This window comes from Cyprinodon tularosa, unplaced genomic scaffold, assembly GCF_016077235.1.
Source record: "Cyprinodon tularosa strain WSP-4 unplaced genomic scaffold, ASM1607723v1 ctg107, whole genome shotgun sequence".
Lineage (NCBI taxonomy): Eukaryota > Metazoa > Chordata > Actinopteri > Cyprinodontiformes > Cyprinodontidae > Cyprinodon > Cyprinodon tularosa.
In genome coordinates, this window is record NW_024037860.1 from 4,216,701 (window position 1) to 4,244,471 (window position 27,771).

At 38.6% G+C, this 27,771-nt stretch overlaps 1 protein-coding gene across 1 annotated transcript; it reads right to left on the reverse strand.

Annotated features, from left to right (window-relative positions):
- LOC119786425 (dispanin subfamily A member 2b-like) lies at positions 1–27,605 on the reverse strand. The gene is made up of 3 exons (XM_038289761.1): positions 27,341–27,605; positions 17,038–17,259; positions 1–792 (listed from the first exon to the last, which is right to left on the reverse strand). Exons 1-3 carry the CDS (start codon positions 27,455–27,457, stop codon positions 634–636), a joined length of 498 nt encoding a protein of 165 aa, XP_038145689.1. The 5' UTR covers positions 27,458–27,605; the 3' UTR covers positions 1–633.
- Positions 27,606–27,771: the final 166 nt, after the last annotated feature.

Sequence of the window (27,771 nt, forward strand, 5' to 3'; positions counted from 1 at the left end):
TTTACAGTATATATGGTTAACATATTTCTTTATTTAGAAAATGTTTATGCGTTAATATAAAAAAAGAATAGGAACAAACCACTGCCAATAAGAGAAATTATGTTGAACAGAGCAGGTACAAATCAGTCTAGAGGTACTAACGGAGCTGGTTACATATTAGATGCTATGCTGATTTTGTCTGAGAACAGAGATCTGTTGGGAAAAACAGAAGACTTTGGTTTGATGCAAAAATAAAAATGTCGGAGAAGGGTTACAACTCACTGCCGATTCATTAGTAGCAAAGCATTAATCACAATCACACTGATAATATTTTTTTAACATATTAGGAAAAAAAAGCAACTTTAGGATGGCTTCTTTTTCCAAGGCGATAGCTGGCAATATTGAAAGGCAGGCATGTCCAAAGTCGGTCCTCAATGGTGCTGTCATACAGGTTTTCAATATTTCTCCGCTTCAACACAGTTCACTCTGAATATTGCAGTTCAGCAAATCCCGTTACCTGGCCATCAATATAAATCAGCTAAAGCAGGGACTCATCTAAAACCTGCAGAATATTGGCCCTCGGGACCAACTCAAACATGCCGTTAATAAGGTATGCAAAAGCAGCATGCAAAGAAAAGATAAGAAATTAAGGAATTACTGCTTAGCAACAACGTTCATAAGCACAGCCACATAAATGATGAGGAGGATAAGGCTTCCAATGCCAAGTCCCAGGGCCACATGGTTCAGCGTCCTGGCGGTTCTGCTACTCCTCTCTGCGGACATCCGATCACCACTGTGGTTAGCTTCACGGGTCTAAAGTTAAAAACATGATATATGAAGGTAATTAATAAAGACATACAAACCAAACAGGTAAAGACAGACTTATTATGATAATCTAAGTATAGGAATGACTAAAAATTATTTCTGTTAGTGAATGAATAAAAACTCAAAGAAAATGATCAAATGAAGGTCAGACGTTGCTTATCTTTTCTTTTAGTCATTCATTCTCTGATGAATAAATAGGAACCCATAAACAACACAGTATAATTTCAATCAAATCAAATTTCTGTGAAATCAAACTGTCATCATAGGAAGCAATCACTTTCACCTGCTGTTGTGCAAATGGAATAGACAACAGATTAAAATCATTGGCAATTAGCAAGACACTCTAAATCAAGGAGTGATTCTGCAGACGGGGACCACTTCTCAGTACTTATACTTTCTGGCTGATGTTTTGGACCTGATTCCTATTGAGCACATCTTGGACATCATGTCTCGATCTATCCTCTCTCTGGAGACCACCCACCACCTTATCAGGACCGTGCTAAGGCGTTGTAGGGAGGTTATTCAGGCATGTGGACGCCGCAGACAATAATGAGCCTAATTTTGAACTGTTTTAGGGAAATTTCTTTGGAAAGGAAAGTTGGATAAGCCTGTAGTGGGCCCACCCTGGACTGGAAAGTGTTTATTTTATTAGGCTTTTGTTTTTTTTATTCTGGAGTGACCAATATTTTATCGTTCTTATCTTATTGAGGCAGCTGTGATCACTGTAGCTGCTGTGACATTAATATTTGGTCTGTTGTCAAAGGCGCTGATTGAACAAACTACAGTGAACAGGAAGCAGTGCAATGTAATATTTGTTGGAAGCCAAAATCAACAATGGAGAAAAAACATTTATGCTTGGGGATTAAGCTGCATTAGCAACAACCTAATACAGGGGTTATACAGGAATGAGTACCTTTAATTCAATGCTTTTTAATGCTCTTTTAATGCTCTTAGAAATGATTTTAATGCCATAAACAACTATCCATGGCTCTCATATTATATATACCGGTATACATATAAATAACATGGCAAAATCCTTCGTCATCTTTACCGTTGACAGACTGCAGCTATGTCCCGAATTCCTTGTTTTCCAGCCACTTTTAATGAAAATTGCATTTTCCCATTCACTAGCTTTTTCGCCGCCTCAATTTGTTTTCCGAACATACTGTACAAGCTTTACGATCAACCAGGAGCAGTTACGCAGAAACACGCAGAACTGTCTACACCACTTATATCTGATAGATCTCATGAAACTGTTTTTATAAACGTTTTTATTTTTAGATAAATCATTTTAAATGGCACTATAATCACATTTAATTAATTTAATGCCTGTTAAGGTCTTAATTAAAATAAAAATCATAATTTGGAGGTTTAGAGGATTTTTCAGAGGGACGCTTAGTTACTCCCACCAGGGAGATGATCGCCGTTGCAGCTTTGGGAAATAAACTTTTCTTGAGTCCGTTTGTTTATGATCAGAGGTGGGAAGAGTATTCATAAACCACACTAAATGAGCGGCACTATTTCATCATATTTTTATTCAAGTAAAAAGTAGCATTTAGAGCAAATACTCATGTAACAGTAAAAAAAGTATTTCCTAAAAAAGGCTATTTAAGTACTGAATAGTTGTTCTACTTGCTAACCATTATCATAACAATTGATTTAATATTTTACAAAATGATGCAAATTTCAATAAAATAAAATCTTAAGTGATATAAAAATTGTGATGTCTCAAATAATAACATAAAAATAAAATTAACAGTGATTACACAAAAAATGGGGTGGAATGAACACTCTTCAAGGCACATTTTTTTTATTTATTTATAAGGTTTGCAAAATTGATAGAGTATGTAAGAAAAGATAGAATTACAGTATAGTTTATAGAGGCAGACTCAGCAGGTGGAAAATAACATTCAACCAAAATTCCTCCAGTAGAAAAAGTGTTTCCCTTTGTGGTGCATATTTCCCTTAATGAAAACAAGCCTGTTTTCATTAATTGAAGTTACTCACAATGGATGGAGCAGCCAGAAATTAGTGAAAATATCATATTTTTACTCATATAAACATAATAGGTCGATATTGTAAAATACCTCCTATAAGTGCATTTTTTAATAAGTTTGTTAAAGTAAATGTAACTAGTTATTACCCACCTTTGTTTCTAGTGCAGTAACCCTGAGTTTCTTTTCTGAAAGAATTGGGACAAATCATGCATTGCTCAGGTGATGATGCAGTGTATGTATTTAGACTTATTGTCAACTTTTGAGTGAGTACGGTAGAATGAATTATTACACAATCTGTTTTAAACTGAATTCTTTATTTTGGTAGTTTGATAAGATTTTATTCTTTAAGCACTGAAGGGGTAGTCAAAGAGCCATTGTTAAGCCCAAAATAAAACAAACAGTTTGTTAAGAAAATGTGCCCTCCTGAAAACATGGATTGCCCCTCCAATGATTAGTTTATGCATCCAGGTCTGCCTTAAGCCCGGCGTACGCTGTGTGATTTTCAGGGCGATTTTCCAGTCGTGCGAGAATTTTCCGATCGGTCCGACTTTCAGCCTGATCGTGCGTCATGAGTCGTATAGTGTGTAGGGGGCTACTAGCGGCGATCACAGCCTCTCATGACCACCTCCCAATCAGGAATCGTAAAGTCAAATATTAAATATCAAACATGTTTGATTTTCTCCCGACCGTCCTGGGCAAATTGCTCAGGGCGCATGCGCAAAGAAGGATTCTTATTTTATTCCTCCTCTCAGATGTAAACACAGCAGCATGGCAGGGATGCAATGAGTGAAATGCAGCTCCGTCTGCAAAATGGACGGACCGCAGCAGCCACGCCTGCTCAGCCACGTCTGCTCAGCCACGTTCTCTTTTCCAAATACGTCGTCATCCCTTTCTTTCTAGGACCCTCTACACAAAATTGCACAAATTGCCAAGGCAGTGCGGTTCACTATAGTGAGCTTAATATCCCCCTTCTATTTGTTTGGCTTTCGGATACACAAGTCAGAGCAGCTCCATCTCACTGTGGAGCCGAGTCGCATGAGAGTGTCAGGCAATTGTGAGCTCACACTTTAGTCGTACAGTGCGAGCAGCAGATGCGTGCAACGATCGAAAAAAAAAAATTGCAGTGTATGCAGGGCTTTACGGTACGACAAATCTTTGACACTGTGGAGAAAAAAATAGCGATGCAATCCTACACGATGCAAATGCAATTTATCAGGAACGCCATACAGAGGTGAAAGATTCCTGAAGGATCCTTAAGTGAGGGGGTTCCCAAAAAAAAAGGAAACATATCTTCCGCTATATATCTCAAATATAATAAGAAAATCCAGCAGTAAAATAAATTATCTTCGTGCAGTAAACAGTGAAACAAAGCAGGATCATGTTGAACCCCCTTGTGAAATTACAATTAATGTTTGGTCCTCAGGTCCTGCATGGCGCATCAGTCCCGGGGCTTAAGTGCCATGCAGGCATCATTTGACACAGGGATAAATAAAACACAAAAGCATGAAAATGTGTATATAAGAAGCATTGTGGAAAAACTGTCCGCTGCTGAAAAATGCAGCGTCCCAAAGTCTGGTTTTCAAAAAGGAACAGAGAGAAAAAAAGAAAAAAAAAAAAGAGAGTTTTTTTTAGGAAAGGTTTGTTACCTGAATAGATCAAATTAATGAAAACTGATTAACCTGTTGAGTAAAGCAGGGTATCTGCTGGCTATTACTACTTAGTTGATGCTCCTCAAGGTGAGAGGGAAATCACATCATTAATAATACCAACCAGATGTTTACTGTCTTAAACAGAAAATGATTGCAAGTAGTAGAATTCTCTTAAGATAGAAAGAAGAACACTCGAAAAGATTCACTTTACTTCTTCCTCCAGAGGGGGAAAAACATTTATTGACAAGTTGAATTCCAAGTTGGCTCTGATACTTAAACAGGAAAAACGTGTTTTTGCCAAGATTACTTAGCTTATAAATGGAGTATGTGCAGATTTGCTTAAGTTTAGCAATGTTATTGCAAAGATTCCCTTATTTGGAAAAGAGAAAGAGGCCTTTTTTCCCTGAGCCACAAATAAGACTCAAATATAATTACTTCTGCAGTTTCATTTTTATTTTTCAAAAAGAATTAAACCAGGATTAACCCAACATTTAATGAGTCTATTGTGTCCGTAAATAACACAGAGACCAAACAACTAAACCAGAAAGCTCACAGAGCAGAGAATTTACATACATGATAGACTGGGCAACATGAAAATGGCCTAGTTATCAGAGGGTTAACATCCGCTAAATGCTAGTAGATGTTTAGCAGGACATTTATGTTAAATAAGTCTCCTTGTCCCCCATCATGTCCTGTCCCAGTGAGGAATGTGAGCTACAGTGTGTTCAAGGACGGTCCGGTTTGCATCATTACAGAGTCTGTGGGAATTTCCCACTTTTTAACATTCCAAAAACTTTAAGTGAAAATTTTGTAATATATATATATAAAAATTGCAAAACATTTTTTCTATAATGATCACCATATAATAAAATGGCCTCCCATTGTTTGGCAATATCAAAGCCTTTCTTGGGGCCCAAAATTCCTGGCGGCACAGCGATTTAATCACTTTAGGTGCTGTTTACATTATTCGAAGGAGACGAGATGAAGTTTGGATGTGTTCCAAGCTTGCAGATGTGGTGGGACACATTTGTTCCATATGTGAACGAGAGTATTCTGTGTACGAGGAAAATGAAAAGCAAAAACATTTAAATGTTTAAATTCTATTTAATTCTTAACAAAAAGCTTTTAGAAGCTTCCTCCGCTACATTTCACAAATGCATCTCGACTGAGGTAATGGAATCCACACCAAAAACAGGAAATGAGTCTGTGCACGAATTTCGTGCGTTGTGATATGCATCCCCAGCCTTGCGTGCAATTCCCTGTTACAGTTTAACGTTCAGCTCCCATCAATGACAAAAGGATGATTTTCTGGAAAAGAAAGCAGCCTTTTCACAGCACAACCACAGAGGCGGGGAAAGGGAGTGGACAAGTTTAGATCCTAACAAAACACTGCTTGTTTGGACTTTTGTTGAAGTTGCTCTTGTCTTCGGACCAGACTTGTTCCAGGAAAGACTTTCATTACTTCCAAGCCTCAATAACAACTACTGCTGCTATTTCAACCTTTTCTGTTATAAAGTAAAACTATTGTCAAAGCAGGAAGGCAAGAAAAAAAAAGCAAGTTTACCTAGAAAACTACTCAGACTTTATTCTGAATGCATGCAGGTTTTATCAATCTTCCTTGCATTCTCAATAGTTTTCATAATCACTGCAATGATTGTTTGTTTCCTCTCAAAGGGAAGAGTTTTGTAACACCTATGTGGGGTAATGGGTGCTGAGCTTGTTTTGCTTCACACAAAGTTTTGCATGGATTGCAACAGTTCAGCTTTGGTTTTATCTTATAAGAGGGCACACATCTGCTCTGGCTCTTAGATGGACCATGTGCAGTCAGGACTCCTTTTCTCCTATTTGTGATGTCTTTATCTTTGCTAAATGTCCAAGGCCAAATGTACAGACTTAATTACAATGACATGTCCATCTAACGGTTTCCTCTAGGTGTCACGGTGTCTCTGTATGTGTATTCTGGAGGCTACAGCTACCTGGAGCGTCGTACTGAACCGATTACATAAGCACACCTATGCCTTGTAACCAGAATCACCTGCTGAGACAAAAACACACTGACAGAATAATTGGTACTCCTTGTTTATTGAAAGCAAAACCCACAATGGTCATATGATTAATAAACTAACAAATAAAAATTATATGAAAATGAATGAATCAAAGTCAGTCATACTGCAACAGAATTAAAATAAAAGAATATACTCGAAACTGATCTGGATAGAAATTATGGTACTCTTAACGTAATATTTTGTTGCACAGCCTTATAGGGCAATCAATGCAACCAAGCAAATCCTGTAACTGTCAATGAGACTTCTGCTCCTCTCAGCAGGTATTTTGGTCCACTCCTCATTAGCTCCCATTGTCTAAGGTTTCACAGGTTGACTTTTCAAGACGGCTTATTTCAGCTCGTTCCAAATATGCTCAATAGGATTTAGGTCAAGGCTCATAGAAGGCCACCTCATAATAAGCCAATGTTTTAATCTTAGCCATTCTTGGGTGTTTTTAGCGGTCTGTTTTGGGTCTTCTTCTTGTTGAAGACCCACGACTGGTGGCTGAGCCCAAGCTTTATAACACTGGGCAGTGCATTTCGCTCTAGAATCCATCGATAGTCTTGAGGTTTTATTGTTCCCTGCAGAGATTCAAGACACCATGTGCGAGATGAAGCAAAGTATCCCAAAACACAACAGAGCCTCCTCCATGTTTCACAGTAGGCCCTGTGTTCTTTTCTTGATTTGATTCATTTTTCCATTTGTGAGAAGCTTAGTTAAAAGTTTTATTGCCATAAGAAATTCTCCAAGAACATTTGTGACTTGTCAAGATGTTTGGCAAATTCCAGTCTGGATTTTTTATGATAATAATAATTATAGATCTATTGATCTCACATTGAGGAAATTTACCCCTGCATTTAATCCATCCCAGCAGGGAGCAGTGGGCTGCCATCATGGGGCGCCCGGGGAGCAGTGTTTGGTTAAGAACTTTGCTCAGAGACCCAGAGTGGGAGTCTGTGGGAGCGGGGCTCGAACTCATCCCTCAGGATTCCAAGGTCTACGTCCTAACCACTAGGCCGCCGCTCCCCGAACTGATGTTTAGATTTCATTAAAAGTGTAATCATTGGTGTCCTCCTTAGTTGTCTACCATTAAGTCCACTCTGGCTCAAATAACAATGGATAATGCAATCAGACAATGGTGTTCCCTGAGCTTGAAGGCCTTGTCCAGGCCCGGATTAGGTTTTTTTCTAAAATCATTATGTCAAAGCATGGTTAAAAAAAAAAAAAAAGCTGTTAACTATCATGTAACTATCATCATGTTTCCCTTTTGTCAAATTCAAGCTATGTGTTAAGTTGCTTGTTTTTCTTTCGACAACAATTTCTTCCAGGCGTGTTTAAGGACTTGGAAACAGGAGTATCAAATGGTATGTCTAGCTTTTTTAACATCAGTATTTATCCCACTGATTTCAATTTTTCTATCTTTTCTGTACTTCCTTCTATTGCTCCACTAGAGCCCCTTCCCCTCCCTCAGAGCCATTTCTTCATCATGATTTGTTCCCTAGAGTCAAAGCCAGGATTTCCTCTCATCTCCATCATATGCTTGCCTATCTGCCCTCCAACGCTGCAAGCTGCCATGTTCTGAATCTTGCATCATGGCACAAGCCTTAAGGCTGATTTATATTTACAAAACAGGTCGTCTGCTATGTGTGGCAGTGAATGCAAATGTGCCTCCGCCTCTGCTGCAGACACTCTGGAGCACCTCTCCAAAATTGTAGGTGACCGCAGACAGTGCCGCAGACAGGAGGCCTCTGCTTGGTCAAATCTATATCTGTTCTACACTATGTATATTTCTTGTTTGGTACCTTACTAACTTGTTTTGTTTGTATGACCGTCATTGCGGAAAATGGCTCCTGAAGCTAGAAGAGCGAGGTGCGCAAGAACGCTGAGACCCTTTTACCTCCTGGATTCCCGCTCTTTTTCACTCTCATGTCCCTCCCTTGTCGCACAAACTTGCCCCCACTTCCTCACCGCATCGACTGTGTCTAGAGCCACAGATCGTCCCCGATTGTCCCTCTTGCGTTGTGGTGTGGAACAAGATTGCGCAGACCACGCTTCAATATTAGGCATATATCAAAAATATCTGCGACAAGTAGGCCTGTCACGATAACAAATTTTGCAGAAAGATTGTCTCAAAAATTATTGCGATAAACGATAATATTGTTTGAAAACCTTTTTACACTGATTTAATGGAAATTACGTAATAATGCATGCATTTTCCTGCAAAAAATAAAACGAGAAATAAAAATTAAATGGACTCTCAGTCTCTGTTAACTTAAAATACACTTAAATAAAAACTAAACACAAGATAAAACCACAGTGAAAGTAAAAACGTATATACAAAATATCACGTTGGTGATATGTATGTTTTCTGGGGAGTTCATACTATCTATCAAATGTCTGCAACATTTTTTGAAATGCCGGGTTTTCAACAATATTAAATGGAAGCATCTCTTTAGCAATTAAATGAACTACGCTGTCTGTGAGCGCACGCCGTCCTTTTTGTATGCTGCCTGTCGATTAATTGCTTCAGTGATGGTGGACTGTCGCAAACTTGAAGACACAGACGGGCCACCGCTTGTACTTTGTTTCCACCTGGAGAAACTTTGCTGGGTGGTTGTGCTTAAGGTGCATGTGTAGGTTGGTTATATTGCTGCTCTTAGTTGCTACTGTTTTATGACAAATGCGACATACTGGCTCACATAGGTTCAGCGGTTCACCTTGGTCATTTGGTTTGAATCTGAAATACTCGCACACTGCGGCTGTTGCGCTCGGCTTTCAAATCAGTTCCATTTCGAGCCCCACCCCAAACATAAGATGTGGGTTTTTTATTTTTTTACCTCGCTAACTCCTCACGGGCCTCTAAAGCTGCAGAAGTATAAAATGATGCGCCCTGACTACCTGATGCGATAGTCCACTCCTCCTCCATTCTCAAAAATGAGGAAGGGGAGGGGTCAGTGGATAGCACCGGAGTTAAGCCTTTTCATCCAGTGTCATCAATAGAAGGAGAAAAACACAAGCTGAGACGATATAGCCGATAAATGAAATGACGTGGATCATTTTTATTTATCGTGCGATTAATTGATTTATTGATAATTGCGACAGGCCTAGCGACAAGCTCACTGCAACACACTGCTGCTTCCCGTGACACCTCCTCTCTACACCACCAATTAGGATCACATCTGTTTATAACATCTAAAATCTATGATTATTTTCACTAAACCACTTTTTAACTTACATTCTCTGTCCTCGTCTTGTTAACCTAATGTAGGTACTTTATTTAAGAAACAGTTCCAACTGGTTAGTGTTTACTGAAAATTGCTCTGCATATGGTAATTGTGGCTAGGGTTGGAGATAAGACGGGAAGGAAGACATTTCCAGACCACAGCACTTCTAGTTGGATGATACCACACCAGATTCAATCAGTGGAAGTAAACATCATTATGTCACAATCAATTTCCCCATTATCAGGAGAAAAAAACAGGATGCACTCAGAGTCATAAAAGACAATGACTAAATGAGTGGGTAGCCACAGTACTTTCTACTTTAACAGCAACGAATTCAAAGCCGTCTCTTATTCTCAAGAAAAAGTCTGAGGCTATGACTGCAGGTGTTGCACATCTGAGGTCCTTTCTTTGCACATAAACCATATGTGGTTCAGCACAGAGGTTAACAATTTAGATCTCACACAGTGGTGTTACTTGTGAGACATTTTTAAAGTTCATTAAACAGATCGTTATTTTAATAAGGGTTCAAAATTCAAGGCTAAAATCTACCAGTCAGAATTTTGTGTATGAGCCGCTTTCTGTAAAGCTTTGACCTGCAGATACAAATTCAAACAGATTCCAATTTCTTTTTCAGACCCTCTATAGTAATAAATTATAAAAGGATCAGAACAAATGTTTTATAATGTCTGTGCATGTTATTAAAATTGGCTGTTTTCATCAGACATTTGTAAGAACAAAAATCATGCTTTGTTATTTAGACAATTAGGAATAGAATCTTAGAATTTCTTTTGAATAGATGAGGACTTATATTGCATCTTGTATGGGTGGGAGCCACAGTTTCTTCAGCTACACATGTTAAGTACAGCATACTTTTTACCAAAAGCTTTTACTCTAGTTGAGGTGTGGGGGGGTGAGAGAAAATATAAAAAGGGGGATTTTCTTTTTGTTTCTTTTCTGTTTGCAGGGCATCTAATTGGTTCTCTCTGCTTATTCCTTTTGGAGCAAAGGATGTTTTAATCTTTGCTTGTCATTTGCTTCCAACTTGCATTTAGAGTTTCACGTGTTTCTTTTTGTATAATGCTTTTTCATGGTTTTTATGTCATTGTTTCTTAATGTGTTTCCCATCACCGTTTCTGTACACTCCGCTGTAAAGTGGTTGGAATAGACTATGATCTTTATTTATGCTGAAAACAAAACCAAACTTTTGCAGACTATTTAAATGGCTCACTGTCTTTATTTTTCATTACCAAAATGTCCATCACATATTCTTGTTTTCTCTAAACTGCAATTTGATTATATGTTAATATGTTAAGTATAGATTTTTGAAAGTATACCATAATCATTGCTGGATTTAAACAAAAACGAAGTTTGAAGATTTGATCATCTCACCATAAAACAAATTATAGGAGCCTTTTTACCAGCTTGGCTCGAAAAGATCACTTTAGAAAACCAGGGTAAAAGTCTTCTGAAAGAATATTCCATTAGGGGTACTAATGCTGCTCTTTGTTGCAGAAACTGCTCCGCCTTTATTCTATTCTGTGCACTTTATTTGATCCCTTAGTGAAGTTTTCCAAGTGGAAACAAGGCTATCAAGAATTAATGCGATGACAACTCAAATGTGTGAGCTATGTGCTTTGTTGGGATATATTGCCACAATGGAGCCAGATCAATTTGATGAACCACATCAAACCCTCCCCCTCCCTTTTCACAAATGGAACAAAATACTGGACCAATCAGCTGACAAGCTTCACGTAGAATTCCAAAGAACGCTAGCAGGAAGTAGCCTTTGTTTTCCTGCGTCAAAAGTCACGGATCACAGTGACCCATCGTGCATAGTGCCCGCTGAACAGGGTGATACGGGGATCTCCGAAGCTCAACGCTGTGTGGATTTTCCCCCCTTTGTGAGGACCTCGATACCAATCACGGCCACTCTGCAGGGGGACAACCTTGCTTTCGGTAGCCATAAGTAACCTTCCTCGATTTTTAAAAGCCGATCAAGTTCCTCTGCTGTAGTATCAGACTGATCTAAAAGTCTTCTAAAATCTAAAAAGAACGGACCCCGGTGAGACGGACCCAGGCAGAGCTGAGGCTGAATGTGTTCACATTGTTTTAATTGCACTGTTATTATCATACCTGCTGCTATACCAAACAGACATTATTGAATGTATTAACATCTGGCCCATCTTGGATAATCTCAGAAGCCAGTTAAACGGACTCTTAGGGTTTTATTCTTTTCAAAACTAGTCACTTAGTCTACCTCGAGTTTATTTTCTAATAGCATATAATGTTCTGCATAGATGTAAGATTTCTGTAATCCTGAATTATTAGAATAAAGACATCATTGTTTGTAATTCATATAGCAGTGGTTCATCACTCAGGCTAGGTAATCATTTATTCATTATCTGCCAGATATCATTTTGCACAACAGCCTTTATGAGAGTCTGGTTTTAAACATGCCTTAAATGCATTAAACATTTTCCAATACAAACATGTGAAATGCATTACATTTGTTATAACAAAATAAAAGTTAGTGCATAAAAAACAAAATGCTGATTCCACACGGTTCTAAAACTTTAATGTTAGTGATAAAAAAAATCTGTTGGGAGTGCAGTCCAGTTTTGTTCCCATAATCTAGGACATTTAAATTTGGTGTTTTAAAGATACGTTATCTATACGGGAAAAAAACCCAAAACAAAACAAGATAAACAGGAAAGATTTGAAAATAGGCTGAAACATTAGAGACACTTTGCATAAACTTTGACAAATTGTTTCCTGAAAAGAAAGAATTTAAATTTAAGGGCCGCCTTAGTGACCCGTTTAAACTTCTGACTCCATGAAACTTATTCTAGCTCCATCTCATCCACTGTCTTCAAACATCTTTAACCAGAATGTACAGCTTGTTCGAGTGAAAACAAAGAAAGCCCAGAGGAGATTGTGTCAGGGTTGTGACTGGAAACAGTGACACACCAGATCAAAATGAGGATTTCCAGAAAGCTTTTCTGGAGGTTATTTGAGGATGACATCACTTTAGCTGCACTTAAACAACACAAGAGTAACATGTCTCTTCAAAATTCATCATGGTCTCATTGTGATTCCTTTATTCAACGGTTGCCACTGCGAGTCAATACGAGTCGCTCACAGACATGACAAAGTTTTATATGTTTTGAGCTCACATTGGAGAAATTTACCTCTGCATTTAACCCATCCCATAGGGGAGCAGTGGGCTGCCATTGTGCGGCACCTGGTGAGCAGTGTGGGGTTAAGGGTCTTGCTCAGAGACCCAGAATGGCAGTCTGTGGGAGTGGGTTTCGAACTCACAACTTCAGTATTCAGTATTCTATGCCCTAACCACTAGGCCACCACTCCCCCCACACAAAAGCATCATGGGATTTGTTTTGTGGGCGAGAGAGAACAGAGATGGAGCAGACACTGTGCCGGGAGCCGGAATCACTTGACCAATGGGGAGGGAAAAGTAGTGGTCATCTGTCCAAACAGTGAGATTGAGGGGTTAGGGAGACATTTGGACAAAGCCAATGACCTAAATAAAGGTCCCTTAATATCAATAAAAATTCTTGAACAGAGATAGACTTAATCCAGTGCTAGCAATATTTCTGTATAGAAGCAAAACCTGTTTGCTGCTTTTAGAGTCAAGAGGGACTGGCAAAATTGTTGCAATGGAAATGTAATTTGTTTTATTCCACTTTTTAATAATGCTGAGCAATTAATTGCATTTACAATACAATATTAATTTAACAAAAAAACAATTTTGAAATCTCAGAGGCACTTATTTTTAATTACATATTTAATAGGAGTAGGACATTACATTTCTCCCTCCAGTCCTTTGGATGGTGGTTAAATGCTTGAAGTGGGCCACACAGAAAGGTAGAGAGTTGTAGATAGCTCGCAGATCCATGCATGCAAGTAAAAGTAAACATTTTCCATACAATAGCTACAGTAAAGTCCTGTAACAATGGAATTTGGGCAAGCAAGCCCCCAAAAACCGAAAGCCTTGGGTAAAATATCTACAAGCCTGGTGTTGATGCAAAGGAAAAACTAAATAAAATCGCAATTCAGATTTTTGGAAAAATTGTCAGTCCTATTTTCTGAATTGTGAGTACTTTTTTTATGAGAAAATTGGACTGGATATCAATGTTTATCTTTGTGCATCCAGTTTGCATAAGATAAAGATAACAGATCTCTTATCTGATATATTGCAAATGCAACTAATTGGTAGGGCATAGAAGTTGGAATCCTGAGGTTCTGAGGTCAAGCCCCACTTCCACAGACTGCTACTCTGGGTCCCTTAGCAAAGACCCTTAACCCAACACTGCTCCCAGGGCGCCGCACAATGGCAGCCCACTGCTCCCCAAGGGGATGGGTTAAATGCAGCGTTCATTTCTTTGATCTGACAGTGTAATGACTGAAAAAAAAAATCTGTGACCCCATTTCTGTTTTTAGACAGGCTGTGTTCCCCAAAACATGCTTGTGTACAGTAGGTACTGCTGATGATGATGATGATGATGTCACAATATGGCACCACTCTGCACTGAAACTAAAAATTTACTCATTTCTTAATCAACTATCTCCTAGAATTTCAAAATACTATTACCTATATTTGTTATTTTACGTTTCTTTGGCGACCCAAGATAGTTGTAAGCACGAAACAATCATTCTAAGTCTTGAAGTAAAGTGATTCATTCTAAGACAGACTGAGCTCCACCATTTAACACAAAACATCTTTAATTCTTTTTATTCTTTTTATTAAGATCTGAGGGCAGAAGAGGATAAATGGAATATCTTTAAAAAATCCTTTTGTGAAGATTTTAGACCAAAAAAAAAAAGTTCTTCAAAATGTAGAAAATGCACAATTGTTCACACGAACCTGTTAACTACTGAGCACAGATAGCCACAGTGCTCACTAGGTCTCCTCCTTCATACCATGGTCTTTCAGTTACTTTTCTGTTATCAATCAGGTAAAACTTCCTCCGTCATTAGACACTAACACTACAGGGTGCTCTTTACGGACATAGCATCAGGATATTATCATTGTCCGGGCAATCGCAATGTTTTACATCATCGTGGCACCATTCAGCCAATCAGTGTAACGTCACTGGCGTGCGCTGGGCCTGAGCGGATCTGAGCATCCGAGTAGATCTTGTATTCTACACCGGTCACTGAGTGTGCAAACACCCAAAGAAGTGTTAAACCGGAGTGTGGAACAAGGCTGCAAAAGGAAATTACCTTCTCATTGAGCCATGCTTGAAAAAAGAAAAAAAAAATGGAGCAGATGTGTTCAGACATGTCTGAAAACAGAGGAGGAAGCAGCAAACCACAGTGCCTGCACTAGTTCTGTAGTAGCATGGCAGAATACCACAATAAGTTACTGAGAAAAATGCAGAAAGGGCCACACTATTCAGGAAATGTGAAAAAAAAAAGTAAAAGCCATGATAGTGGTAAATGTCCTCACCTGCTAGGGGTTTTCAATTCTCCTAGCAAGACAGTCTTGGGCTAAACTGGTTTAAATCTTATTCAAGATTAACATTTTTATGTGTTTAGGACTGTTTACCTTTGAGTTAGTGTTTCATTAAGCATCACGGACACAGATTCCACATGAGGTCAATGCCTGCTACCAAGCTGAGTGAGTCCCAGTATTCCTCAGAGCTCCACAGATTTTCACCTCAACCAGCCATTCTAAAGCAGAGCTTGGACATTAGAGCAAAAAGAAAAGTCTGCCAGAAGAGGACAGACCTTTGTTGTATTTAGTATGAGCCTCTGTGTATTACCATAAATGCTTGCTGGCGCTAAATCTGGACAGCCAAAAATAGCTTAAGCATCTGCTGCTGCTGCTCAGGGACTGAGCAAGCTGTCCACAGGCAAAGAGGATAGCGTTCAGCACACCAAGATGGCGACCATGAACAGATTTGAAATCTTCAGATGTCATAACCTCTACTTTCCCAATATCTAATGAGCTGACACTGAGTTGAACTGTTGGGATATCACTACACCAAGTTGTGAAAGTGTTGTCAGTTAATGTAACAAAGGGAAACAGCCTGTGGGTGTTGTTTTTTTCCTCTTTCGACTTTTTTTTCTTCCACCTCTTCCAGTAAATTTGATTCACTTCTCTTAAAGTACTCACGTAGTTGTATTTTCAGCCAGAAACTTCCATAAATGAATCAATAGTTGGTTTTTCAAAAACTTTCTATAAAAGAAAGCGTCACGTCTTTATTCTAAAACCCTTTTTATTCTAATATCTCTAAAAGAAAACCTTTCCATTAAGCTTTCACCTGTATAGTAAATGGAATAATTTTATCAGTTGTCTTTTAAAGGTCTATTAGAAACATGAATACCTTTATAGGACACCAAAGACTATCTTTTCACTTAATGACTTAATTTGGTATTCAAAGTGAACGTTTGCTGAGGTGAAGTTAAAGCCAGAGCCAAGATGGTAGGTTTAACAATGAAAATTAGTTCATTTTTACCATTATATGGTTGCCAAACAGGGCAGTAACTACAATTGAGGACAGAAAGGTTATATCCTCTGTATTTTATTAAATTATTTATTGCTTAAATTGTGATACAAACGAAAATAAATTACAGTAAAACTAAATGTAGCGTTAGCAGTCTATCATGAATGCAGACGAAAACATGGTTTACTATTGCATTCTTATGGCTTCATACAGGAAAAAGTCTCTTGGTCGAGGAACGTCTCACGCACCGTTTATTTTGCGCAAGCTCGGTATTACACATTACGTAACAACCTGTATGCTGTTTAACTTGGCTTTGCAACACAAAACAGACATACTCAACAAGGACGATGATCTTGGTCTCCCACTAAACTGTAATGTGGTTTATGTTTGAAAAGCAAAAACTGGTGCAACAATCTACAAAAAAAAGTAGCTGTTTAATCATCCTGAGTCAACATGTGTGTCACTATGGTAAGCAGATGTTCTGACTCTTGACCTCAGTATTTATTGGGCCCTGCGTACGGCCCTGTTTCCAAATAATTTTATTTTAACACTTTGTTAGAAGATGAACTCACTATTGGGTGACTGAGGTCTCTGTTCATGAAGAAGAGAAAAAAAAGAAAGAAGAAAGAAAAGAAAAAAGAAGTGAAAGTAAAACACCTTTTATGAAAAAAAAAAAAAAATCAACTTAATCCCTCCTTTGTTGCCAAAAAAAACACCTGGTTGCATGTTCAGGCTTGCACCAACAAGCTCCATGGGTTATTAAGGCCATTCATGTCTCCCTGGATGAGAGCAACTGAAAAGTGGTGCAGAAATCAAAGAGAAGAATGAAAATACAAGTACAAGAAACTCACAAAGATGGAGAAGACCAGGGCTGCGATTCCAAGAGGCAGGCAGCAGCAGAGCATGGTGAAGATGGAGTAGCCCAAATAGTCGTTGACCGGGCTGGTCAGAGGAGCCTGGGTTACGTACACGGTGGGCTGCATGGAGATGGGAGCTTGCTGTCCTGGGTGCTGCTGGCTGGGATAAGGCTGCTGGTTGTATACCACACCTTGCTGCTGGGGGTATCCATAACCCTGAAGGCAGCAAGAAGGAAATACAATTAAAATCTGACTCTGGATGTTAAAGACATAAAAATAGGAGGATATGTATTCAATGCTATATTTTACCAGTGGAGTTTTTGATATGGGTATGCCTTACCATCCAGGGCAGTTTAGCACAGTGTATGGGAAATAAGAAAATAAGAGAAAAGGTTTGTACTTTAAGTCAGACTTTAAGTTATATCTATAAAGTATCTCTTCATACAGCTTATTGTGAACCTTGAGTCTTGCTGTAAGAACCTCCTAACATAACACTGAGTGCTTAATAGGTCTAGGCAATTCATTGTATTTGCAATATGATAGTTTGACAAAATGTAACTTTTTAAAACGGAGAACACTTAGCAGGTTCAGAAAGTTACAGCGAGCACCCAGATCCATCCATGCAAGTAGACAATAAAGTCCTGCAACGATGGAGACTGGAGAGGAAAGCTATGAAGGTCATGAAAACAATAAAACCCTGGAGTGAAACATTTATGATTGTTGCTAGTGTAAAAGAAAATCTTAATAAAAATCACAAAAAAAAATCAGTCTCAGCCCTAATGCATACTTACCTTTACTAAGTTTGCAAATTAGAAACATAAATTCACTCTGGAAAACAGGAAGTATGATGACCAGCAAAGAAAAGCAGCTCTAAAAGAAAAAACCTGTAAGGAAAGCAATTAGTTAAGAGCACATTATTTTAGTTCCCATGTTCCAAAGATGGCTTCCTGTTTTTAGAAGATATAATTCAAGTATTTCTGTTAGTTTGTAAACCACTGCATGGCTTCCTACCTAAATATGTTAAAGATCGCCAGAGAATCAACATTAAGGCTGCTTAGGTTCATATCTACTCTGCCTTTCCAGAATCAGAACCAGGAGAACCATCCAATTAATATGCTCCATTAATCGTTATAGAAACTTCCAGAAATCCATTAAACTTTTAAATACAGCAAAATCCATTTGTCTATAACATGGTGATAGAAGCCTTTAAGTCTTTTGTGCAAGTCTTTAAGTCTTTAGTCACCAATGTGTGAGCCTGCAAGAATCTAGAAATAGAAAAAGCTCTCTTCCCCAGTAAGAGAAGGGAGTTGCCAGTGACCAACACTTCAGAGGTAACAGGCATACTTCATCAAAAAGTCCCAAAAGGTTCACAACCTCATAACCCCATAATGACTGTGCTACTGGTAGAATATTTGTCATTGCACTGAAGGTGGAAGGTTTGCAACTAAACTCACATCATATTTGTAGTCATCTTTTTTATCACCCACCAAAAACTGTCTTGTAAAAACTAACTAATAATTTACCTTTTTTTCTACTCCTCCATTAACAATGAAAGGTTTTACTGACAAAAATGAAGAAGTATGAAGGTATAAAGTATGAAGGTCTAGGATGGGTTATATTAAGATTTTCAGAAGGTACAAAATTCAACATTTTACAGTGTGAAAAATAATGACGAATTTAAAACCTTCTGTATGACTGAAAACCTCAGAACAAACCTGAGAGTATTTGTTTCAATCTTGAACTGATTTGGGTGGAAACTAAAGGGGAAATTTTGGGCCAAAATGCAGAGCGGAATTCAAATTAGCACAAACTCTTCATTCCAACTCTAAGGCGGTGGAGAGATATTTGGAGCGGGCTTTGAAAACAGTGAATTAAATCCTTTGTACCTCAGCCTTTTTTCATCTTAAGTCTTTCAGTTAATTCAAATATACTGAAAACAAAGCTAGCTGCCATGGGGCAATGCACTCCTACATTGCTAAGGGATGAGCCATAGTTGTTTCTCATTGTACACTCTACAATGAATGTAAACTTATTTATACCCAACAGTTTTGGTATAGATTATCTGAAAATTTGGCTCATTATCACAGACATCTCTGTTGAAGGAAATTAACTCAGAGTGCGCAGAGTGTCAGGGAAGAGGAAAACAGCCATTTATATTTATCTACTTGGTTAACTAATTTGCCTATGAGCAACAAAATCCTGTGTCTCTGATTCTGCAGTTTCTCCCTGTGCATACATGGGTTCTTCTCACTCTGAGCTCCCACAGTCGTTTTTCACTGTTTGGTTAATTTGTCTTTTCCTTCTCAATTGCTCTGAACCACAACTACGTGCATGATTGTTTTTTTGGTGTATCTTTGTGGTACAGTCTGGGCACCAACCCCCCGCATGCAATGATATAGTATTATGATGGATGTATCAACTAAGGAAAATCAAAATATTTGAGATTCCTCACATCAATTTTGATCCCCCTAAAAAGAAAAGCATTTTGTCCAGCTTTCATTTTGAATCTAAATTGGCTAAGCATGTTATTGTATTGTCATTACAAGATAATGATGAGAACATATCCTCAGAACCAAACCATAACTTCTTTGTTTCATTATCTAATGTTCTATTTTGTAATGCAAAATAGCATAACAGCCATTCACAATGGCCCTTCCAAGTCAAACGCCAGCTGGATGGCAGTAACCTGACTCCGCCAGATGGATTAGATGGATTTGCTCTGCATATCCATCTGGAAACCTTCAGTTGAAGTAATTTTGGGAAGGGGCGAAAATACTGGTTAGCTGATTGGCCTATGTTGGTAATAGACGGGCCAAATAAACCAATCAGATCAACGAAGAATATGACATACTAACAGTGTGACAACAAAAACACAACCACAAGCCAGGCACATGCCAATTGATAGATCAAGCTCTTGTCGAAACCAGGGGGGAGAAGAGCAAAAACATCTTTTCCTCTGAGAAAAGCCTCCAGAGCAGTGTTTTGCTGTTCTTTCAGTGAAGAAATACTCTGTAATTCCGATAAAACTTGCTCGACAGCCACCCTAATGCTAGTTTCATCGGCTGAAGCCGCCATGTTCTTTAGACTAAACTGTTGCGCTTCTCGTTGCGTCACACCTCAACCCGCCTCAAAGCCAACGCTGATTGGACGTTCGTTTGGTGAACTGCTCCAAATGTTGTTTAACGGAAAGTAGCCAGACTGATCTGCGAGTGAAACCTTGAAAGCTTGCGAGATCAGGATGGTCTCACGAGGCTAGGATGGCAGCCCACTTCCCTGCAACTGCCAGCAAAATCCCTTCCATTAACCCAATTTATTTTTTTACTCTGACTCTCCCCTTTAACTGAATTACAGGGTCTGAACAGGAGATGACGCTTCTCTTTAGATCCTAATGTCCACAAACCATGACAGAAAGACTATTTTAGTACAAAAATGTATGTTTACAAAGGAATTGTAGGGGACCAGCCAAGGGCCCATCAAGGAAAGTGGGGAAATTTTTAATGGCTACTACTGTACTGTCCAACAATATCTGACTGACTGTGTGGTAACATGCACCTAGAAATAGAAATGTTTTAAAACTGACATTTTTTCTGTTCCCATCTTCATTTCAGGAGGTCTGATCACCCACGCTAGACTTTAAAGCATCATGACTCTCTTTCACTCTAAACTTCAAAGTTAAGAATTATTAAACTGAGGACCTAAAAGTCATTTAGTAAAACTCTGCTAACTCAAATGTGTAGAGGTAGTGTAACATCTTGTTTTTCTGTACATTTAACTAAGGCTACGTTCACACTGCAGGCCTTTATGATTAATTTCGATTTTTTTGTAAAATCCGATTTTTTCCAAATATATGCGATTTGTATGTGATCTCCTGTGTGAACTACAGTCATACAACGCAAGTGTCCCGCATGCGCAGTAGAGGACGCAATGACATCACAGGCCAGCATGCTCTGTGTTTACGTAAGTAAATATGGATGGTAGTGCCGGAGCGCCTCTAGCGATCTTTCCCAACCATAAAAACACAATCATTTCAAGATGGTTAAACATAAATACTGCTCTCTGCATCACCGTCTACCATGGTTGTTGTTTTTCTTGCCGCTTCTTCATAGCCATTGGATTTGGGTCACTTCAGGCTGCAGTGTGAATGTAGCCTTTGTCCCAATTGATTAGTCTGATTATTGGTGTGGTAATTAATCATAAGTTAATAAGGAACAACTTTACTTGAACAAGGAGGCACTTGTGCAGATTTTGACAATAAGGGCCAGAACACACTAAATTTGATTTTGTATCCGATCCAACAGAAAATCGTTTTTGACGAGTTTGTGGCGTTTAGCGCTCATTAAAAGTCAATGAGGATGATAACACCCAACATGATTTTACGCAAAGGGGTCTTGCGTAGCTCCAACTGAGATAGACCCGGTTCTATTTTAGTCAGACTATGCAGCAATTCAGAGGCAATTTCATGGGTCTGATAAGAAGAGAGACACTGTTACAAAGTAAAACACATCCACTTTAGGGTGAAAAACAGGATAAAAGCTGTTAATGGCATGGGGAAAGAGTAAGTTTTGTAGCCATACATTGCGTATATAAACAGCAGGACAGATTTTCGCAAAAACAATGAATGAAACATAAAAAAACTATACTTTACTTATGATATGAATTCAGGAGGATAGAAAACGGATAACACAGAGTTCCTCTTTGAGCCTCGCAAAAGCAACGAAGGGCAGAAAGTCCAGTTTATCAATTTCTTCGAAAAAGGACTTCAGGGGGACAAAAAGATATAGTAAAATAGTGATCCTCTTTGAGCCTCACAAAAAACGAAATTATGAGGTCAGACAGAGCAGGTAAGCGTGGCACATCGCTCTCACCTCTTTATGAAAAAAAGAAAGTAAAACTTCAACAAACTTCACTGATCTCTCTCTGAGAATGACCTCTCACTGCCTCAATCAGCATATAAACATCTCATGGCGTTTGTTGCAGTTTTTCTTTAGACGTAGATCTCATTATGTTTTTTATATAAACATATAAACACTCTCCTTGTGTTCTGGTTTGAGATGCTGCCCAGACTCGTTAAATGGTGCTTTGCTTTATAGAATTCGCCAGTGTTTTTTCAAATGATTTTTTTATGACTTTTCCTAATCTTTCGAAGGCAAATGTGGGAAATTGTTTTAATTTGCATATAGCATGGAGACAGAAGTGGAAAAAAAATCTGCGCAGATCTGCTCACCGTGCCTAGTTGGAGTCTCTCTATACGCAGTCATTGTGACATGGAAAAATTTTTTTTATTTGTTCGGAGATTAGAAAGTCGTATGCAACCGGTGTGTTCTGGCCTTTAGACCTCAAAGCTTTACGAGTTGACACAGTGTGGCTAGCATGGCAAGATCCCGTATAAGGCAACTGTTAAATTTAAAGATGCTGTGAATTATTTCATTAAAGTGTTCTCCAGTCTTTAATTGCTGTCAATGTGAGACTCTTGAGATATTCATATGATTAAGTATAAACCATTGCTCTTTTTTGAGAGCAATGCATTGCTACACATTTCAATGTCAGTACAGATAACAAAAAATTGGAAATTCAGATAATAAAATGAATTTGAATGCCATTTTTTAATCAATCTGCAGTCAACAGTTCTCTTATCAATTAAGTCTTCACCCCATCTTGAACCAAAACCTGTCAATGTTTCGACATTATGCATGTTATATATAAAAACTCAACACTTCTACTATTATTGAAGGTCAACAGATATATACTATATTTATAGACTTATTCAGAAAATGGAGAAGTTGGAATTCCCCTATAGTCAAAGAAGCTCAATAGCAAAAGCTACCTTTAGTTAATAATATTAAAAAAATAAAAACCATACCTGAATGTAGGAAACTGCCTGCTCATAAGTTTAATTAAAAGAATACACCAGTACATTAAAATATTAATACTTCTGTTACCTAATTGAAAATATTAAGTGAAATAAATTTTATTGGATTTTCTAAGAATCCTTGTTTGAAATGCGAGTTCTCAAATAATTTTGAGTTCAACCTGTTTATCAGGATTTGTGTGGGCGAGGCTCATCCCATCCTCCATGTTGCTGTTGCCAGACTTGGATAGGTAATGAAAACCGTTAAACGGTATAAGAATCTTACAGGAAAATTGAAACTGAATTTTCTTTTTTTTTTTTTATTAGGACAAAAATCTTATTTTTGTATGAATAAATCTGACTACACTGGACAACTGAATGGGTTGTGGAACTAAAGACAACAACTGTTTTCCTCAGTTTTACTTCTCCATTTAGATTTCAGCTTAAACAAATTAGATCATATCGTCAGAAAATTACTAATTAGGGGGGCCACATGCCGAAGGCATGGCCCACCTATTACTATTGCACATATTTATTCCGCGTATTATTATTATAGCTTATAGTTCTCCTCGTCCCCTAAAACTTCGGCGCGTAACTAGTCCCGCACGGTTTGTCGGATCGGGCCCAGAGTTGGCACACGTGTCGGGACCAATGGTGCGATGCGTGCTTGTATAAAACTTTCTCATTAGTCCGAAGGTTCGCGAATTATTAGCGAAAACGTCGCAAAAAAATCCCATAGGAAATGAATGGGGAGAGGTAAAAAAAAGCATAAAAAACAGCGCTTCACTGTGTCGGCATACATTCACTTAGAAAAACAGTTTAAAGCTCAGTTTGTAGATAAATCCTTCCTCTGCATAAAACTGAAGACGGCATGTTGATAACTGCTACGGTTTTTGTATAATCAGACCTCAAGCGCCACAAAGTTTTAGCAAAATCCACCCTTCTAGAGTGGAGAGACTGAAAAGCTAGAGTGTGAGGCAGCCGTTTTTTTAAGACCCAAAAACATTTTAAACTCGCCCTCACGGCCACATATTTATAGCTAGGGTCACCATTTTTGGTCAGTTTGTAGACTGAAACCTCTGGACCCGCACAATGTCTTCGGAATTACGGTAGGATTAATACTTTTCCTTAAAAACCCTCCAGACCGACCTAAAGTTGATCAAAATCAGAGCCGTTTTTCATTGGTTTTGGAGCAGAAGAGGGGAGAAAAACGATTGACAGTATGTGTTTTAAACTCGTCATAAATATTGTTCTGAAAGACACACATACACCAAAGTTGGCATAGTTGGAGTTGAATGATTGCTGACGCTCACGGTGAAGAAATTTTCTGAATAACTCATACGGTTTTTGCTCAGCAGTCGTTTGTTCGGAGGACATTTTAAGCACCAGAAAGCTGGGTGACTGACCTGCTGCAGCTAGCTCAATTAGAAGCTCAGCTGTGATGAAACGTTTTTTCTTTTTCTTTCTCTTCCCATTCAGGTTGTAGATGACCTACAGCCATGAAAGTTACTCCAATTGAAGACAAGATATAGCTGTCGCTTAGATAAAAAGAATTTTTCAGATATCATTTATGGTTTTTACTCAGCAGTCGTTTGTTCGGAGGGGTGCTTTAGCAGCTTAAAGGTGAGTGAGAGTGAGGTCCTGCAGTTAAAACAAAGGGAGGAGCAGGTGGGATCAGCCATTTTGTTTGTGCTTCGTTTTGGGTTGTGAAAGACCTACAGACATGAAAGTTACCCCAGTCTGAGACAAAGGATAGATGTTGCTTTCACTGAAAGAATTTTTCAGATACCTTTTATGGTTTTTGCTCAGCAGTCGTTTGTTTGGAGGGTAAGCACCTGGAAGCTAGCTGACAGTTAGCTTCTGCAGCAGCCTGCTACAGTGCAGCTGCTGAACTCTTAGAGTGAGGCAGCCATTTTTTTTAAGATAAAACATTTTGTTCTTGCCTCACGGCCACATATTTGGAGCTACAGTCACCATTTTTGGTCAGTTTGTAGGCTGAAACCTCTGGACTCACACAATGTCTTCGGAATTACGGTAGGATTAATACTTTTCCTTAAAAACCCTCCAGACCGACCTAAAGTCGATCAAAATCAGAGCCGTTTTTCATTGGTTTTGGAGCAGCAGTGGGGAGAAAAACGAATGACATTATGTGTTTTCAACTCGTCATAAATATTTTTCTGAATGACACACATACACCAAAGTTGGCATAGTTGGAGTCGAAGGATTGCTGATGCTCACGGTGAAGAAATCTTTTGAATAACTCATACGGTTTTTGCTCAGCAGTCGTTTGTTCGGAGCTGTTCCTCCCATTCAAAAAAGCCTGAGAGCTAAGGAACGATAGTGCTGCGCTTTTCTCTCTGTCACTGACAGGCTCGTTAAGCATTGTCAAGGTAACCGTGCTTCAAACAGATTTTACCTCTGCTGTTTTAAACAGCACATATTAATCTAATGGAGGGTGAAAGCACTGATTTAACATTGGGAAATGGATACTATATGACTGCTGTCCATGACACTTCCCTTGCCACTCAACACTGATAGACTTTCAAAATAAGACTCCAGGGACCCTACAAAATAAAAGCCTCTATATTTTTTACATATATTTATTGCCCTATATGGCTCAACATTATGACCCAAACTCAACCCCATTTTAGAGAATAGACTCTAGGAGACTGTTTAAAACACACCCTATGGCAAATTTCAAAATAAAAGCCTCCCATTTCATCTTCATCTACTGCCCTAATAACATGGAAAAAAGAGTGATTTAACGATTGGAAAGTCATCAACTATCATTGCTGGGTCTGAACATTTTCTCTAAACACAACTCTGTTGGACTTTCAAAATAAGACTCCAGGGACCCTACAAAATAAAAGCCTCTAGATTATACTAATGCAATAATTGATGCAAATGGCTCAACATTATGACCCAAACTCTTTCAGGTTGTTTTTATTAGACTCTAGTGACCTTTTCAAAAACACACCCCAGAGCAAATTTCACAATAAAAGTCTCCCATTTACTCTGTAATACAGCAGCTATTCACCTAATAACATGGAAAACCAGTGATTTAACATTTGGAAATGGATTCTATATCACTGCTGGGCATGACCCATCTTTTGATGCACATCCATGATAGACTTTCAAAATAAGACTACAGGGACTCTACAGAATAAAAGCCTCTTCCTTATACACACTCATACATTCTGGCATATTGCTCATAGCCATTTTTAATTTCATCACTGCAATGGCTCTGAGCATGCGGGCGGAGCCCGCCATTGGTGATTTCATCACTGCAATGGCTCTTAGAAGGCGGGCGAAGCCCGCCAATGGTGATTTCATCACTGCAATGGCTCTTAGCAGGCGGGCGGAGCCCGCCATTGGTGATTTTTTTCATCGCTGCAAGGGCACCTAGCATGCGGGCAGCGCCCGCCAACTGCACTTTACCCACTGCGGTTCAATATGGACAACCCATATTACCCTTGTGCATCATATGCTGTGCACGTCTATTTCCCAGATTTCAGCACAAGTGGCACACAGCTCTCTTTGCCCATGAACTAGCCCTCTTTCCTTCCCTCAGCAGCCCTCAAAGGCGTAAGCAGTTGGTCTGGGGAGCCCCAATGTCACTTGCCAGGGCCGTATTGGCACAGTTACCCAGACGGGCAGTAGGTGGCCCCCCTCAAAATTTCTTTAGAAATTTTCTAGTGCTCTATTAGTGTTGTAGTACTATAAACTTTTTATTTTTATGAACTCAAACAGCTTCATTTGTTACTACAACTACCAGTTCATCCTAATCATACTCAGATTAATCATCATTATCCAGAGGAATTTTATATATTACTAACAGAAACATGGATGATATGAGACCACTCCCGCACCTATTTGAAACATCTTGCAACAATGGAGATCCCATGAAATCCAACAGCAATCTCCCTTACTGGATTGCAGCATCACAAGCAGCCATTGTCATAAAAACTAACAGAATCTTATCCTTAAAAAGGGCTTCCTTTGAACAGTAAGTTCCTCTTTCATTAAAACAAATAAATCAGACCCAAAGGTTTGACTAAAATGTACTTAAAAATAATGGTTGATACTACTTTTAAAAAAGTAATGTGTTTCATCTACTACGTCTTACGTAATTACTTTCGACATTACAGAGAGTAAAAGTTTAATATGTGCTGTTACATCAGCAAAGATTTGATAAAAAAACAGAAATTTATCAGATTCACTGTTGATGATCACCTATTTTTTTTGTTCATAGATTTCAATGATTATTCTTTTTTAATCATAATAAATAGAAAAAAAAAAGGATTAGAAAAAAAAGAAACAAGAGAGAATAAAGGTTATAAAATTGTTGCTAAAATTTAAATAACATTTCCTTTTTATTTTTAAACACTATTACTGACATACAAGTAAATTACAAAAAGTTAAACTATTTAAATGCTTTTTTCCCCTTACCTGCTGTAAAGGCTGAGCGGCTCCCGGGTAATCATGATAGGCAGGAGGGGGGTTCAGAGCAGCTGCGGATTTCTCATCTTCAAAGCCTGGAGGGGCCCCTGACTTGTTAGAATCCATGGATGTTGCAGAGTGTATCTGTCACTAATCTCACTCTAGGAATAAAATAATGCTCCTTTCTGAACCAAACTGTGTGATGAACAACTTGTTCTCAGGGGCGCCCAAAATGTCCGACCCACTCTATGCACCTGGTCTAACTTAAAAGTCCAGAAAAACCCCAAGTCGAGTAAAGTTAATTAAATCAAATAATTGATTTCCGGTAGTGACTTTCAAAATAAAATATCACCCTAGCGTCCTTAGATTTATCTCAGGGCCGCTTGAAAAAAATAACCGCTTATTATGATGTTAGTGGGGTAACCTTCTAAATCTGAAGT